Genomic DNA, 17,490 nt, shown 5'->3' on the forward strand with positions numbered 1-17,490 from the left:
GTACGTGGGTGCCCGTTCCTTGCCAAAAAAAAAAAAAAAAAAAAATTTGTGTAGGGGTGTGTGTGTGTAAACATCCTAGGGCGTGCCCGTACGTGGGTGCAAAAAAACATGCGTGCAAACAACAACAACAAAAAAAAACTTTGAAACCACGTGGCAGTAACGACCACAGAACCCCCCCCCCCTCTATTTACATGAATGGTTTGGTCCATTCGCAACGACCACAGAACCCCCCCCCCTCTATTTACATGCAATGGTTTGGTCCATTCGCAACGCCAAAGCGAACGGCGAACGGCTAAATCGCCATAGCTCGGTAAGTACTTGTCCGATTAATTTCAAACCTTGAAAAGGCACATCCTCGGGTCCCCAGCAATATACCTGGCAAGTTTAAAGTATATCGGACCCGTGGTTGTCGAGAAACAGCGGTCACAGACAAACATACAAACACACATACACACATACACACATACACACATACACACATACACACATACACACAGAGATTAATGGAATTATAGATAGATGAATTGTGAGAAGACTAGGGCATAGACTAGGGCATGCCCGTACTATATATATATCTAAAATTATACCCCCCCCCTCTATTTACATGAAATGGTTTGGTTCATGAAATGTTTTGGTCCATTCGCAACGCCAAAGCGAACGGCGAACGCTTTACATGAAATGGTTTGGTCCATGAAATGTTTTGGTCCATTCGCAACGCCAAAGCGAACGGCGAACGGCTTGCGAGTACAGTGACAATCCCCCCCCCTCTATTTACATGAAATGGTTTTAATTAGTTTTAAAACATAGTTTAACGCCAACATAGCGGCAACATAGTTTGCCAACGTGAAATAAATGAATACGCTCTCAAATGTGCCGTCCGAGACAGAGTGTGTTCGCCACGTTCGGCACACGCGATAGCTCGCTGCTCTCTGATTGGTTGAATCGTTTTTTGGACATAGCTCGGTAAGTAATTGTCCGATTAATATGAAACCTTGAAAAGGCACATCCTCGGGTCCCCAGCAATATACCTGGCAAGTTTAAAGTATATCGGACCCGTGGTTGTCGAGAAACAGCGGTCACAGACAAACAAACAAACAAACAAACACACATACAGAGATTAGTGGAATTATAGATAGATGAATTGTGAGAAAATGACTGTTTTAAAACATTTTAAAGTTGTTTAAGTTTTGGTTTCGTGTGCAAAGATTCTAAAGTTTCGAACCGATTAACCTTGGGAACTCAGAGGAGCAGGTTCACAAACAAACAAACAAACGGACATTTCGCTTTTACATATATATATGCATATATATATATATATATATATATATATATATATATATATATATATATATATATATATATTATATACATACATTTATGTTTGAAGAATGTACCTTGAGGCATGACTTGTGATAAACAATTGCATCAAGTACAGACTGATATATTGTTACAGTTCACTCTATCTTTTAGCTCTTAAGACCTAGCAATCCCCACCTCCTGGAAGTGCTTTGTACTTTTATCCACATGATTTTTCAAAAAGCTGTCACAGGGCGTTCTGCCAGAGCATCCTTCCGTGAGATCGAGAATGACTTAGGAGGGGTTAATCCGATTTCGTTCAAATATAACATCTAATGAAAACACCAAGGGAGGGAGAACACCAACCTTCTCGAAATGCCTTTGTCTCCCTGGATACTGTCCATCCTTTTTAAGAGATGTTTGTTTTGCTCTTAAACGGCTATTAAACGGTAGAAACATAATTGGATATCAAGTACAACATATTATTGACGGCTAACAGAGCAAACACAAATGACATTCCAAACTTAGCACAGTCTAGGTTTCACTGCCAATGAAAAGGCATTTATACCATGACCGGCCTACGTTTTCAATGGGCAAAACCATCGTTGCAGCTCGTGGGCAAAGATGAGTCAAGTCAGATGGCACGAGGAGACATAGATCAAGAAAGTGAATAAATGGTCTAACTCAGCCTGTTCCCTCCAATTCTCATTGAGCTTCTCTCACATACACCATGGAGGACATCAAGAGGTCATCAAACCAATTTCAATTCTCAAGACACCCACGAAAAGAACACCACGTTGAAGATAGCGGTGAGCAGCCGCCCACTTTGCTTGCTGGTAAAATCTTGTACGAAAAGGCAGTTGAAGCAGCTCTTCACCAGGAGTTCTCCTATTGGAGGTCTCAATGCCACCCTGAAGGAAATGTTGATGAAAGCTCCATGATCCATGCACTGAAGACGGCAGGGCTCCGATCAGCCTACTGCAGCAGTCGTGCTTCCAGTGGAACAGTTCGCCAAGACGCACTCGCAAGTGCAGTGGAAACCAGGCCACCGGGTGATGGGTTCGTGTTTCATGAGCGGTGCCTGATGGAGCAAGTTCACTCAATGGTTCTGCAAGAGGTTGTCAAGGACATTGAAATGGCCTGCAATGTGCTGAATATCTCTCCAGGTGAGATGGTAACACTTACAAGCAGTAACAAGCACTGCTGCCCATCATAGCATTATTACGTTCAAAATTCAAAAATTTGCGTTCAAAAAAAAAGTTTAAATTTTTGCAAGTAATTAGACTTTTGGCCTAATTACTTCCAAAATCGAAGATTTTTCAAGTATATTGCTTGGTCTTGTGCGTAATTCTGTCTGTCTGTTTGTTTGTCACTCGCCTACAGGTCACAATTACAAGCCGATCGTCATGAAACTTTACCTAGTTGTAGAGGTAGTCTCAACTGAGAAGCCTTTCAATTTTGAAGTCAAAGGCCAAAAGTCATCTTGAGGTCAAATTTCTAAAATCGTCATTAGTGCATCACGTCAGTGCATCACTGAATTGGGAAACCAACTGTTTTTGAAATAAAAAAGTCAAAGGTCAACTCAAGGTCAAACTTCTAAAATCATCAATTTTCATCCTATTAACTTGAAAATTAAACAGCAATTGCATAGTGCATCACTGAATTGGGAAAGCAACTATTTTTGAGGTGAAAAGGTCAAAGGTCAACTCAAGGTCAAACTTGTAAAATCATCAATTTTCATTTGAAAAAATCATCAATTTTCATCCTATTAACTTGACAATTAAACAGCAATTGCATAGTGCATTACTGAATTGGGAAAGGAACTATTTTTGAGGTGAAAAGGTCAAAGGTCAACTCAAGGTCAAACTTTTAAAATCAGCCATTTTCATCTGAAAATAATCTACTTTCATCCGATTGATCCGAGCTTTGATTAAGATCGTCAATTTTAATCTTAATAAAATGGACAATTTGATATATACATGGTAACTTTTCTTATTGGGGGGTGGGAGTGGATTTTGCAAGTATCGTGCTCTGCATGACGTCTTTCTTGTTATATTATTGCAACATTTGTCAAGATTATTATACATGTATGAATATTGATTTCCTAACATTTGAACATCTAATACTGGCTTACATTCGAACAAGAACTAAGAATGTGTATATCACTGACTTGTAATACACATCCCATCAGATCCTCTAAGTTGGGATACCAGAGACGCGTCTAAGTGGATCTTTTGGACCGAGCAACAGTATCATTTGCCTCCACTGGGTGAGGCATTTGCTGGGCTTGATGGGCGAGCTCTAAATTCCCTGTCCGAGGAACAATTTTGTGAGATGGCTATCGGCAGCAGCGGTCCAATCCTCCATGCTCAGATGGAGATCTGGAGAACAGGTCAATTCCTTTAACTTATAAATCGAAATGGAGTATACCATTATCTCCCACGGCACAAAAATGTATAACGATGCATGGCAAGAACTAACACATGTTATGAAGTTCGATCAAAATCTTCAAAGTTAATTCACAAATTGACAGTTTGAAAAAAAAGCTGAAGAAAAAGTTTTTTTTTTAAGTTTAACTGTAAGAGCTACGTGACAACTAGAACAGCACTCGGTGGAGCGCATGCCTCCGCCAGGCTGAACAATTTACGTTTTGTATCCAACTGATAGGCCGGATCTGTATCTGTATCTGGACCATTCATCCTTAATACAAACCAAAGTCGAAACAGCTTGTTCTTGTCACTTACCCAACTCATCCACCAAATTTTGTCATAACTCGTGCATAACTTTTTTTAGATATCATGCTATGTATCGTTTTTGGCCCAATCTTTCAATGGTGAAGAATCACTTAAGAAATTAATAATTATCTTATCTGGATCTTCACCAAAATCTCATCAATTCTTGATCTTGTCTCAAATCAAAATCCTTGTCTCAAAAGTCCACCAAATCTCGTCCGAATCTGTCCACAACATTTTGAGATATCCAGCTCACACACAGACAGGGGTGAAAACATAACCTCCGTCCCCCTTCGGTGGTGGAGGTAATTAACATTAAACGGACCATTTCATGCAATATAGCCCCCAATTTTTGCAACTGATTGTAAATAAATGGGCCAAAAATTGTGGAAAAGAAACTTTTGAGCAAATGGGTTTCGAATTTTTTTTATAGTTGTATTTCACCGTTTTATATGTGTACACGCATGCATCAATAATATAATATGGTCCCTTACAAGGGACTTCAACACAGGAGGAGGCTATTCGGCCCATCAAACCTGCATAATGGTTGTCAACCTACGGCTTTGTCCATGCTCCATCCTTTTAAATGTTGAGCGTCAAACAAGGAAGTAGCACGTACCAATTTTTAAAAGTATTTGGTGTGACTCCGACAGGGTCACGGTGTAACTGCTGACCTCCCAAACGTCATAATCATGAAGCCACAAAGTCTTGAAGCCACAAAACTTATTAATGGATGCATATTATCATTTCTAACACAAATATTATTCCTTCCAAACATTTGACCTGCAAGTTATGCTCTCCTGTGCATTCCAAGATTTTCCAAGTATGAATGTAGTCACAGTCAGGGAAACTTGAGCACTTAAAAAAACATACAACAAGTACAAATACATTCAAAGTACACCACCCCCATGCCAGATAATTAAATATCCTCCAGCGCGGCATTGCCGGGGTGCCTCAGGCGTCTGGCAATACCGCCGTTCAGCTCATAGAGACTGTATTGGGTGAGAGAGGTGTACAATAATTGATTGGTTAATTGCATAATTAAAATCAATAAATGATCGTCATAAAATATTTTCTTAATCAATTGGCTAATAGCATACCTAAACCACTAGTGCTTCATCCGAAGCTGTAACTTTTTGAAATTTAATTAAACAAGTCATTAATCAAAAAAATTAAATAATTAATTGATTAATCAATGAATAATTAATCGATTAATTGATTAATCAATAAATCAAAAATATCCTTTATAGCCACGTCACTTGGTCACTGTCATGTCCAAATATCAGCTTCTTAGCTCAAATGGTGCCTGAGATATTGCCCAGATGAGAAAGAAAATAAATGAATGACTATTAATGAAAAGAAATAAATAGTAATCATAAAAAATTAAATAATTAATCAATTACCTAATGGAATACCTAAACCACCACCATTTCATCCGAATCTTTAAAAAAAATTTTTTAAATTAAATCATTAATTGAATACTTAAATAATTAATCGATTAATTGATTAATCAATAAATCTAAAACAGCCTTCACAGGCAAATCACTTGGTCATTGGCATGTCCAAATATCAGCTTCCTAACTCAAAAGGTGCCTGAGATAATGGTCAGAAGAGAAAGGAAATGTATAAGTACTTAATTAATCGCTAATAATTAAATAACTCATCAATGAATTGATTAATCAAAAAACAAAAATACTGTTTTTGGCAAAGTACTTGCTCACTATTGTGCCGAAATTTCAGCTTCCTAGCTCAAAGTATGGCTGAGATATCGCCCGGACAAACAAACAAACAAGAAAACAAACAAACAAACAACCGGAGTGAAACCTGAATACTCCCTTTCAGCGCACGTCATTGCCGAGCCCCCTTTGGTGCCCGTCAATGACGTTATGCAGCGCCTGGAAATGGCATAGGAATGGAGCAGTGTACAACAAACAACCAGAGTGAAAACTGAGTACTCCCTTTCAGCGCACGTCATTGCCGAGCCCCCTTTGGTGCCCGTCAATGACGTTATGCAGCGCCTGGAAATGGCATAGGAATGGAGCAGTGTACAACAAACAACCAGAGTGAAAACTGAGTACTCTCTTTCAGCGTGCGTCATTGCCAAGCCCCCTTCGGTGCCCGGCAATGACGATATGCAGCACCTGGAGATGGCGTAGGAATGGAGCAGTGTACAACAAACAACCAGAGTGAAAACTGAGTACTCCCTTTCAGCGTGCGTCATTGCCAAGCCCCCTTCGGTGCCCGGCAATGACGTTATGCAGCGCCTGGAGATGGCAAAGGAATGGTGCGGTGTACAAGTATTTGTTTGAATTTTTGAGATTTGGATTCAGTAAAATGGAGTGAAATTGAACTTTTTGGAAGTTATTTTTTTTACAATTTTGAATGGTTTTACAATTTTGAATTGCATATTTGAATTTTATTTTTTTACAAGTTTTTTCCACAGTATCACTGGCTTTAAAAAATATCCTCTAGGATGTAACCTTTCCAACACACCAACTTGGTGATCATCAGACTTGGGGTTGATGGCTATTATTACCTCCACCACCAAAGGTTGATGGACGTTTTGTTTTCACCCCCGTCTGTCCGTTTATGAACGACATATGTCAAAAAGTTGTGGATGGGTTCAGACTAAATTTAGCAGAGATGTAGCGGATGTGACAAGGACGAAATGATTAGATTTTCGTGAAGATCCGGATTTGGATCCGGCTACTAGAATTTTAAAGTGATTCTTCACTTGGTGTTGGCTTAGCGATTGCGGTGCCGGCTTGGGATCCTAGGATACTGGGTTCGAATCCCGGTCGATCGCTGAATTAACGCCAGGGGGGTTGACAGCCTGTCATCCTTCCGAGGTCGGCAAATCGAGTACCAGTTCACTGGTAAGAGCAGTTCACTGGTAAGAGCAAATTGAGTACCAGTTCACTGGTAAGAGCAGTTCACTGGTAAGAGCAGTTCACTGGTAAGAGCAAATTGAGTACCAGTTCACTGGTAAGAGCACATTGAGTACCAGTTCACTGGTAAGAGCAAATTGAGTACCAGTTCACTGGTAAGAGCAAATTGAGTACCAGTTCACTGGTGAGAGCAAATTGAGTACCAGTTCACTGGTAAGAGCAAATTGAGTACCAGTTCACTCGTAAGAGCAAATTGAGTACCAGTTCACTGGTAAGAGCAAATTGAGTACCAGTTCACTGGTGAGAGCAAATTGAGTACCAGTTCACTGGTAAGAGCAAATTGAGTACCAGTTCACTGGTAAGAGCAAATTGAGTACCAGTTCACTGGTAAGAGCAAATTGAGTACCAGTTCACTCGTAAGAGCAAATTGAGTACCAGTTCACTGGTAAGAGCACATTGAGTACCAGTTCACTGGTAAGAGCAAATTGAGTACCAGTTCACTGGTAAGAGCAAATTGAGTACCAGTTCACTGGTGAGAGCAAATTGAGTACCAGTTCACTGGTAAGAGCAAATTGAGTACCAGTTCACTCGTAAGAGCAAATTGAGTACCAGTTCACTGGTAAGAGCAAATTGAGTACCAGTTCATTGGTGAGAGCAAATTGAGTACCAGTTCACTGGTAAGAGCAAATTGAGTACCAGTTCACTGGTAAGAGCAAATTGAGTACCAGTTCACTGGTAAGAGCAAATTGAGTACCAGTTCACTCGTAAGAGCAAATTGAGTACCAGTTCACTGGTAAGAGCAAATTGAGTACCAGTTCACTGGTGAGAGCAAATTGAGTACCAGTTCACTGGTAAGAGCAAATTGAGTACCAGTTCACTGGTAAGAGCAAATTGAGTACCAGTTCACTGGTAAGAGCAAATTGAGTACCAGTTCACTGGTAAGAGCAAATTGAGTACCAGTTCACTGGTAAGAGCAAATTGAGTACCAGTTCACTGGTAAGAGCAAATTGAGTACCAGTTCACTGGTAAGAGCAAATTGAGTACCAGTTCACTGGTAAGAGCAAATTGAGTACCAGTTCACTGGTAAGAGCAAATTGAGTACCAGTTCACTGGTGAGAGCAAATTGAGTACCAGTTCACTGGTAAGAGCAAATTGAGTACCAGTTCACTGGTAAGAGCAAATTGAGTACCAGTTCACTGGTAAGAGCAAATTGAGTACCAGTTCACTGGTAAGAGCAAATTGAGTACCAGTTCACTCGTAAGAGCAAATTGAGTACCAGTTCACTGGTAAGAGCAGTTCACTGGTAAGAGCAAATTGAGTACCAGTTCACTGGTGAGAGCAAATTGAGTACCAGTTCACTGGTAAGAGCAAATTGAGTACCAGTTCACTGGTGAGAGCAAATTGAGTACCAGTTCACTGGTGAGAGCAAATTGAGTACCAGTTCACTGGTAAGAGCAAATTGAGTACCAGTTCACTGGTAAGAGCAAATTGAGTACCAGTTCACTGGTAAGAGCACATTGAATACCAGTTCACTGGTAAGAGCAGTTCACTGGTAAGAGCAAATTGAGTACAAGTTCACTGGTGAGAGCAAATTGAGTACCAGTTCACTGGTAAGAGCAAATTGAGTACCAGTTCACTGGTGAGAGCAAATTGAGTACCAGTTCACTGGTGAGAGCAAATTGAGTACCAGTTCACTGGTAAGAGCAAGTTGAGTACCAGTTCACTGGTAAGAGCAAATTGAGTACCAGTTCACTGGTAAGAGCAAATTGAGTACCAGTTCACTGGTGAGAGCAAATTGAGTACCAGTTCACTGGTAAGAGCAAATTGAGTACCAGTTCACTGGTAAGAGCAAATTGAGTACCAGTTCACTGGTAAGAGCACATTGAGTACCAGTTCACTGGTAAGAGCAGTTCACTGGTAAGAGCAAATTGAGTACCAGTTCACTGGTGAGAGCAAATTGAGTACCAGTTCACTGGTAAGAGCAAATTGAGTACCAGTTCACTGGTGAGAGCAAATTGAGTACCAGTTCACTGGTGAGAGCAAATTGAGTACCAGTTCACTGGTAAGAGCAAATTGAGTACCAGTTCACTGGTAAGAGCAAATTGAGTACCAGTTCACTGGTAAGAGCAAATTGAGTACCAGTTCACTGGTAAGAGCAAATTGAGTACCAGTTCACTGGTAAGAGCAAATTGATTACCAGTTCATTGGTAAGAGCAAATTGAGTACCAGTTCACGCAAAAGCAAATTGAGTACCAGTTCACTGGTAAGAGCACATTGAGTACCAGTTCACTGGTAAGAGCAAATTGAGTACCAGTTCACTGGTGAGAGCAAATTGAGTACCAGTTCACTGGTAAGAGCAAATTGAGTACCAGTTCACTGGTAAGAGCAAATTGAGTACCAGTTCACTGGTGAGAGCAAATTGAGTACCAGTTCACTGGTAAGAGCAAATTGAGTACCAGTTCACTGGTAAGAGCAAATTGAGTACCAGTTCACTGGTAAGAGCAAATTGAGTACCAGTTCACTGGTAAGAGCAAATTGAGTACCAGTTCACTGGTAAGAGCAAATTGAGTACCAGTTCACTGGTAAGAGCAAATTGAGTACCAGTTCACTGGTAAGAGCAAATTGAGTACCAGTTCACTGGTAAGAGCAGTTCACTGGTAAGAGCAAATTGAGTACCAGTTCACTGGTGAGAGCAAATTGAGTACCAGTTCACTGGTAAGAGCAAATTGAGTACCAGTTCACTGGTGAGAGCAAATTGAGTACCAGTTCACTGGTAAGAGCAAATTGAGTACCAGTTCACTGGTAAGAGCAAATTGAGTACCAGTTCACTGGTGAGAGCAAATTGAGTACCAGTTCACTGGTAAGAGCAAATTGAGTACCAGTTCACTGGTGAGAGCAAATTGAGTACCAGTTCACTGGTAAGAGCAAATTGAGTACCAGTTCACTGGTGAGAGCAAATTGAGTACCAGTTCACTGGTAAGAGCAAATTGATTACCAGTTCATTGGTAAGAGCAAATTGAGTACCAGTTCACGCAAAAGCAAATTGAGTACCAGTTCACTGGTAAGAGCACATTGAGTACCAGTTCACTGGTAAGAGCAAATTGAGTACCAGTTCACTGGTGAGAGCAAATTGAGTACCAGTTCACTGGTAAGAGCAAATTGAGTACCAGTTCACTGGTAAGAGCAAATTGAGTACCAGTTCACTGGTGAGAGCAAATTGAGTACCAGTTCACTGGTAAGAGCAAATTGAGTACCAGTTCACTGGTGAGAGCAAATTGAGTACCAGTTCACTGGTGAGAGCAAATTGAGTACCAGTTCACTGGTAAGAGCAAATTGAGTACCAGTTCACTGGTAAGAGCACATTGAGTACCAGTTCACTGGTGAGAGCAAATTGAGTACCAGTTCACTGGTAAGAGCAAATTGAGTACCAGTTCACTGGTAAGAGCAAATTGAGTACCAGTTCACTGGTAAGAGCAAATTGAGTACCAGTTCACTGGTAAGAGCACATTGAGTACCAGTTCACTGGTGAGAGCAAATTGAGTACCAGTTCACTGGTAAGAGCAAATTGAGTACCAGTTCACTGGTGAGAGCAAATTGAGTACCAGTTCACTGGTAAGAGCAAATTGAGTACCAGTTCACTGGTAAGAGCAAATTGAGTACCAGTTCACTGGTGAGAGCAAATTGAGTACCAGTTCACTGGTAAGAGCAAATTGAGTACCAGTTCACTGGTAAGAGCAAATTGAGTACCAGTTCACTGGTAAGAGCAAATTGAGTACCAGTTCACTGGTAAGAGCAAATTGAGTACCAGTTCACTGGTAAGAGCACATTGAGTACCAGTTCACTCGTAAGAGCAAATTGAGTACCAGTTCACTGGTAAGAGCACATTGAGTACCAGTTCACTGGTGAGAGCAAATTGAGTACCAGTTCACTGGTAAGAGCAAATTGAGTACCAGTTCACTGGTGAGAGCAAATTGAGTACCAGTTCACTGGTAAGAGCAAATTGAGTACCAGTTCACTGGTAAGAGCAAATTGAGTACCAGTTCACTGGTGAGAGCAAATTGAGTACCAGTTCACTGGTAAGAGCAAATTGAGTACCAGTTCACTGGTAAGAGCAAATTGAGTACCAGTTCACTGGTGAGAGCAAATTGAGTACCAGTTCACTGGTAAGAGCACATTGAGTACCAGTTCACTGGTGAGAGCAAATTGAGTACCAGTTCACTGGTAAGAGCAAATTGAGTACCAGTTCACTGGTGAGAGCAAATTGAGTACCAGTTCACTGGTAAGAGCAAATTGAGTACCAGTTCACTGGTAAGAGCAAATTGAGTACCAGTTCACTGGTGAGAGCAAATTGAGTACCAGTTCACTGGTAAGAGCAAATTGAGTACCAGTTCACTGGTGAGAGCAAATTGAGTACCAGTTCACTGGTAAGAGCAAATTGAGTACCAGTTCACTGGTAAGAGCAAATTGAGTACCAGTTCACTGGTAAGAGCACATTGAGTACCAGTTCACTCGTAAGAGCAAATTGAGTACCAGTTCACTGGTAAGAGCACATTGAGTACCAGTTCACTGGTGAGAGCAAATTGAGTACCAGTTCACTGGTAAGAGCAAATTGAGTACCAGTTCACTGGTGAGAGCAAATTGAGTACCAGTTCACTGGTAAGAGCAAATTGAGTACCAGTTCACTGGTAAGAGCAAATTGAGTACCAGTTCACTGGTGAGAGCAAATTGAGTACCAGTTCACTGGTAAGAGCAAATTGAGTACCAGTTCACTGGTGAGAGCAAATTGAGTACCAGTTCACTGGTAAGAGCAAATTGAGTACCAGTTCACTGGTGAGAGCAAATTGAGTACCAGTTCACTGGTAAGAGCAAATTGATTACCAGTTCATTGGTAAGAGCAAATTGAGTACCAGTTCACGCAAAAGCAAATTGAGTACCAGTTCACTGGTAAGAGCACATTGAGTACCAGTTCACTGGTAAGAGCAAATTGAGTACCAGTTCACTGGTGAGAGCAAATTGAGTACCAGTTCACTGGTAAGAGCAAATTGAGTACCAGTTCACTGGTAAGAGCAAATTGAGTACCAGTTCACTGGTAAGAGCAAATTGAGTACCAGTTCACTGGTAAGAGCAAATTGAGTACCAGTTCACTGGTAAGAGCAAATTGAGTACCAGTTCACTGGTAAGAGCAGTTCACTGGTAAGAGCAAATTGAGTACCAGTTCACTGGTGAGAGCAAATTGAGTACCAGTTCACTGGTAAGAGCAAATTGAGTACCAGTTCACTGGTGAGAGCAAATTGAGTACCAGTTCACTGGTAAGAGCAAATTGAGTACCAGTTCACTGGTAAGAGCAAATTGAGTACCAGTTCACTGGTGAGAGCAAATTGAGTACCAGTTCACTGGTAAGAGCAAATTGAGTACCAGTTCACTGGTGAGAGCAAATTGAGTACCAGTTCACTGGTAAGAGCAAATTGAGTACCAGTTCACTGGTGAGAGCAAATTGAGTACCAGTTCACTGGTAAGAGCAAATTGATTACCAGTTCATTGGTAAGAGCAAATTGAGTACCAGTTCACGCAAAAGCAAATTGAGTACCAGTTCACTGGTAAGAGCACATTGAGTACCAGTTCACTGGTAAGAGCAAATTGAGTACCAGTTCACTGGTGAGAGCAAATTGAGTACCAGTTCACTGGTAAGAGCAAATTGAGTACCAGTTCACTGGTAAGAGCAAATTGAGTACCAGTTCACTGGTAAGAGCAGTTCACTGGTAAGAGCAAATTGAGTACCAGTTCACTGGTGAGAGCAAATTGAGTACCAGTTCACTGGTGAGAGCAAATTGAGTACCAGTTCACTGGTAAGAGCACATTGAGTACCAGTTCACTGGTAAGAGCAAATTGAGTACCAGTTCACTGGTAAGAGCAAATTGAGTACCAGTTCACTGGTAAGAGCAAATTGAGTACCAGTTCACTGGTAAGAGCAAATTGAGTACCAGTTCACTGGTGAGAGCAAATTGAGTACCAGTTCACTGGTAAGAGCAAATTGAGTACCAGTTCACTGGTGAGAGCAAATTGAGTACCAGTTCACTGGTAAGAGCAAATTTAGTACCAGTTCACTGGTAAGAGCAAATTGAGTACCAGTTCATTGGTAAGAGCAAATTGAGTACCAGTTCATTGGTAAGAGCAAATTGAGTACCAGTTCACGCAAAAGCAAATTGAGTACCAGTTCACGGAAAAGGCGACCAACAGGGTTGGCGGCAGGAAGAGCATCCGGCCATAAAACATTGCTTCAAAAAGGGGACTACGGTGCCCGAAAAAGGCCAACCCCTGCTCTGCGGGGGAAAATGGCCTCGAAAGGTGGTTCCTCTAAAGGTGGTTCCTTCACCATTGGGAGCATCTAAAGGTGGTTCCTCTAAAGGTGGTTCCTTCACCATTGGGAGCATCTAAAGGTGGTTCCTCTAAAGGTGGTTCCTTCACCATTGGGAGCATCTAAAGGTGGTTCCTCTAAAGGTGGTTCCTTCACCATTGGGAGCATCTAAAGGTGGTTCCTCTAAAGGTGGTTCCTTCACTATTGGGAGACAACGCCAAAAACTATACATAGCAGGATATCTCAAAAATGTTGTGGACGGATTTGGACGAAACTTGGTGGACCGGTTGTGTGTGTGACAAGGACGATTCGATTCGATTTTCGTGAAGATCTGAATATGGATTCGGATATGAGAATTTTTGTTTTTAAGTGATTCTTCACCATTGGGAGATAGGGCCAAAAACGATTCATAGCAGGATATCTCAAAAAGTTATGGATGGATTTGGACGAAACTTGTTGGACCGGTTGTGTGTCATACAAGGAAGAATCGATTAAATTTTGGTGAAGATCTGGATCCGGATCCGGCTAGTATAATTTTTTAAGTGATTCTTCACCATTGAGTGATATGGCCAAAAACGAGGGGTAGATCATGGTATGAAAGACTGGACCAATGGTGATTCCTGTGATTGGTTTTGATTAAATGTGATTCTGTATTGTGATTTTCTGGTCTACTCTGAGATACAAAACTGTTCACCAGGTGGAGGTATGCTCTCGACTGAGTGCCGTTAAAGTTATTATTTGTTTTGATATTCAGGTGTCTGAAAGTCACCTCGTGCTTAGGGCATCTTTGAACACCTACTAAGTGATGATATTCAAAGTCTTAACCTAATTGGGGGTGGGGGGGGTGGGGGGGTGGGAAGGGGGACTTTGAACTGTTTAGGAGTTTTAAAAACAACACGTGTCTGCGAAAAACATCATCCGGATGAACCTTGTAACAGGTGTTCAAAGTCACCCCACTTTACGGTTCTACGAATTCTTTTTAACAGCTTTGTCAATTTGAATGATGCAATAATGTGTGATTGTATCTCTCTATTACTGTAACCAACAGTCCTGCACCTGAGCTTGTCGAAACACGTCTCGTCCCTGAAAGGTAAATCCACACTGCCGGACAGGACAGCAGTATCAGACACAGGAGCCACTGCATAGAGAGGTGGCAATCCAGGTAGCCAACGACACCGGAAATCACCTGGATAATTATTGGGACAGCAGGCAAAGGGTCTCCTTAGAGTTGGTCCATCGTTGGCTACCTGGGAATGTAAGTCGTGACAAAAATTGAGACCGAATTACATTACGAGACAGCAAGACAAAATGTCGAGAAGCACACGGCGTTGCACGCTCGAAAAGGAAATAAAGACACACGTCTTTCGTTGTTTCAAATGCATTCGTTAAAATCTTAAGATGGGATCATGAAAAACAGAAAAGGTCAGGGTTTGTAAAAGGAAAGATCGAGACGATGCTCGTACACTTGCCTTGGACTTCACGCAAGTATTTTGCTTTTGCGGAAAGTTTTACACTCAACAATTTTATAACCACGTGTAGTTAGGGCGTCTGTTTTTTGCTATCCGACACAATGTTCTTATTGCCAAAAGTAGACATTGTAAACAGTAACAATCAAGTGACTTGACTGATCCTTGCTGCTACCTTGTGTTGTGATCTTCAGGTTGTTGTTCCGATACTCAAACGATCTGCCAGGGTAAGGCCTACCCAGCCTCTCAGCCCATACATCTATGGCAGTTTCTCAGAGAACTGTTGTTGAGGCCAGAAATGTACAGTCACTTGATTCGTTGGCTGAACCAAGAAAAAGGTACACCTGAAAATGACCTTTCATTGATAATGTGTCAGTCATCAAATAATTTCAATCAATCTCGTTAAACTTTCATCGGTGGATCCAAGTTTATATGTTAAAGAGGTGTGGGGTTGTTCGGGAAGGTCCAACGGTGTCCTTCATGAGGTGATCATCATCATCATCATCATCATGTACCTTGCTATATACAGAGATTCAGGTCTGCCGAAGCAGTTTCTGATGACATTCGAACCCAGGTTAGACACCTCATAAGCGAGTGTGCTTACCCCCTCGGTCATCCTGCCAGCCTGGGCAGCCATGTGCTGCACATTAATTAATTAATGCACTAATTTGGCAAGACTGGGAATGCATCCGGAGATAAAGAAAGGAATTTCGAATTTGACTCGGCCACTGATGTACGATGGCCCATTGATTACGAAAATGACAGCGGGATCTTTAATGTCTGCAGAGTGCCAAGATATAGGATAGCCGGCTTAACGTCCCTTCCAAAGGATGGCGTCCTCATTGCAAAGCACCAGGAAAACAGTGGAGAATCATTCCATATGATACTGTTGCGACAACAACAACAACAACAACAGCAAATCAATGTACTTCATGTTAAAAATGTAAAACGTCCTTCAAGAGCCTTAACAACTGTCAATAAAAATATAAAGAACCTGAACAGCACTCGGCAGAGCGCACACCTCCGCCAGGCTGAACAGTTTGTTTTGTATCCCAATGATAGGATCTGGATTCGGACCTGAACCAAACTCTAATCGGCTTGTTCTTGTCACCGAGCTAACTCATCCACCAAGTTTAGGCGTAACTCGTCCATAACTTTTTGAAATATCATGTTATATATCGCTTTTCACCCGATCTCTCGATGGGGAAGAATCACTTGAAAATTAAATAATTATCTGATCCGAATGCATTATCAGATCCTCAGCAAAATCGAATCGATCAGTCCTTGTCAGATACACACCCTGTCCACCAAGTTTCATCCAAATCCGTCAATAACTTTTTGAGATATGGTGCTATGTATCGATTTTAGCCCGATCACTCAATGGTGAAGAATCACTTAAAAATTAAATAACTATCTGATCCGAATGCATTATCAGATCCTCAGCAAAATCGAATCGATCAGTCCTTGTCAGATACACACCCTGTCCACCAAGTTTCATCCAAATCCGTCCATAACTTTTTGAGATATGGTGCTATGTATCGATTTTAGCCCGATCACTCAATGGTGAAGAATCACTTAAAAATTAAATAATTATCTGATCCGAATGCATTATCAGATCCTCAGCAAAATCGAATCGATCAGTCCTTGTCAGACACACAACCTGTCCACCAAGTTTCATCCAAATCCGTCCATAACCTTTTGAGATATGGTGCTATGTATCGATTTTAGCCCGATCACTCAATGGTGAAGAATCACTTAAAAATTAAATAATTATCTGATCCGAATGCATTATCAGATCCTCAGCAAAATCGAATCGATCAGTCCTTGTCAGACACACAACTTGTCCACCAAGTTTCATCCAAACCCATCCATAACTTTTTGAGATACAGTATTCTGCTATGTATAGTTTTTGGCCCCATCTACCAATGGTGAAGAATTACTTTAAAAAACTTTTCTTTAAATACTTTAAATAAATTTAAAAGAATTACTTTAAAATTCTTAAATTTTTTACTTTAATTTTACTTAAATTTTTTACTTTAATTTTTTTTTTTTTTAAACTTAAAACCAAGGTACGATTAATCGTTACTTTTTTGGAACTCCTCCTCCCCCAGGAATCTTCAAGATAGAAGATTCGGCCCAGGTTGCTCGACTGTGGGGTGAGCGCAAGAACCGGCCGGCGATGAACTACGACAAGCTCAGTCGCTCCATTCGGCAGTACTACAAGAAAGGGATCATTCGAAAGACGCGGATTTCACAACGACTTGTGTACCAGTTCGTGTGTCCACGGCGTTGAAGCTTCTTTGAGAAGAGTTTAAGAATCCATCATTTTTGTCCTTGTAGTGTTTGTTTCCTCGGGTCTTGTTCGAGTCATATTTGTACGACACAGCAAATGAGTGGTGGCACAATGCGACGAGTTTGTTTAAACAGCTGCCTCGTCCTATTTACATAAAACTGTCAATGCTACTTCGTTTGTAATGATCTTGTGTAATGATCTTATGTAATAATGCGTTAAGCGAAATAAACCCGAAGCCGAATTTGCAGTTTCCCATGACACGTGCATTTCAAAACAACAGAATCGTTTCTGTTTGAGCAGGAGGGAGAGGGGCAGGTGGAGGAGGAGGAGAGGAGAGATGGACATCACTGTGTAGATATTGGGATATGTTATCTTTGTTTTTACTCCAATAGATTTTTAAACCAGCATCGTCTTGCATGGTCTCTATTTTTTAAATCACTCTTCTTTCCTCTGCTAGTTC

The 17,490-nt window shown here is 41.1% G+C and overlaps 1 protein-coding gene across 1 annotated transcript; it reads left to right on the plus strand.

Annotated features, from left to right (window-relative positions):
- The first annotated feature begins 1,611 nt into the window (after positions 1-1,611).
- Positions 1,612-17,200, plus strand: SPDEF (SAM pointed domain containing ETS transcription factor). Its single transcript, XM_068135698.2, has 5 exons — positions 1,612-2,462; positions 3,488-3,688; positions 14,320-14,361; positions 14,932-15,075; positions 16,849-17,200. Exons 1-5 carry the CDS (start codon positions 2,027-2,029, stop codon positions 17,028-17,030), a joined length of 1,005 nt encoding a protein of 334 aa, XP_067991799.2. The 5' UTR covers positions 1,612-2,026; the 3' UTR covers positions 17,031-17,200.
- The last annotated feature ends 290 nt before the right edge of the window (positions 17,201-17,490 follow it).

The sequence above is a fragment of the Myxine glutinosa genome, chromosome 14, assembly GCF_964187855.1.
Source record: "Myxine glutinosa chromosome 14, kmMyxGlut1.1, whole genome shotgun sequence".
Classification (NCBI taxonomy): Eukaryota; Metazoa; Chordata; class Myxini; order Myxiniformes; family Myxinidae; genus Myxine; species Myxine glutinosa.

What these genes read in the sequence shown, in the direction of transcription:
- SPDEF (XM_068135698.2), top strand. Translation starts at nt 2,027, where the DNA reads ATGGAGGACATCAAGAGGTCATCAAACCAATTTCAATTCTCAAGACAC. An exon ending in TGTGCTGAATATCTCTCCAG is followed by an intron (nt 2,463 to 3,487) that starts GTGAGATGGTAA and finishes ACATCCCATCAG; the next exon opens with ATCCTCTAAGTTGGGATACC. An exon ending in GATGGAGATCTGGAGAACAG is followed by an intron (nt 3,689 to 14,319) that starts GTCAATTCCTTT and finishes TGTAACCAACAG; the next exon opens with TCCTGCACCTGAGCTTGTCG.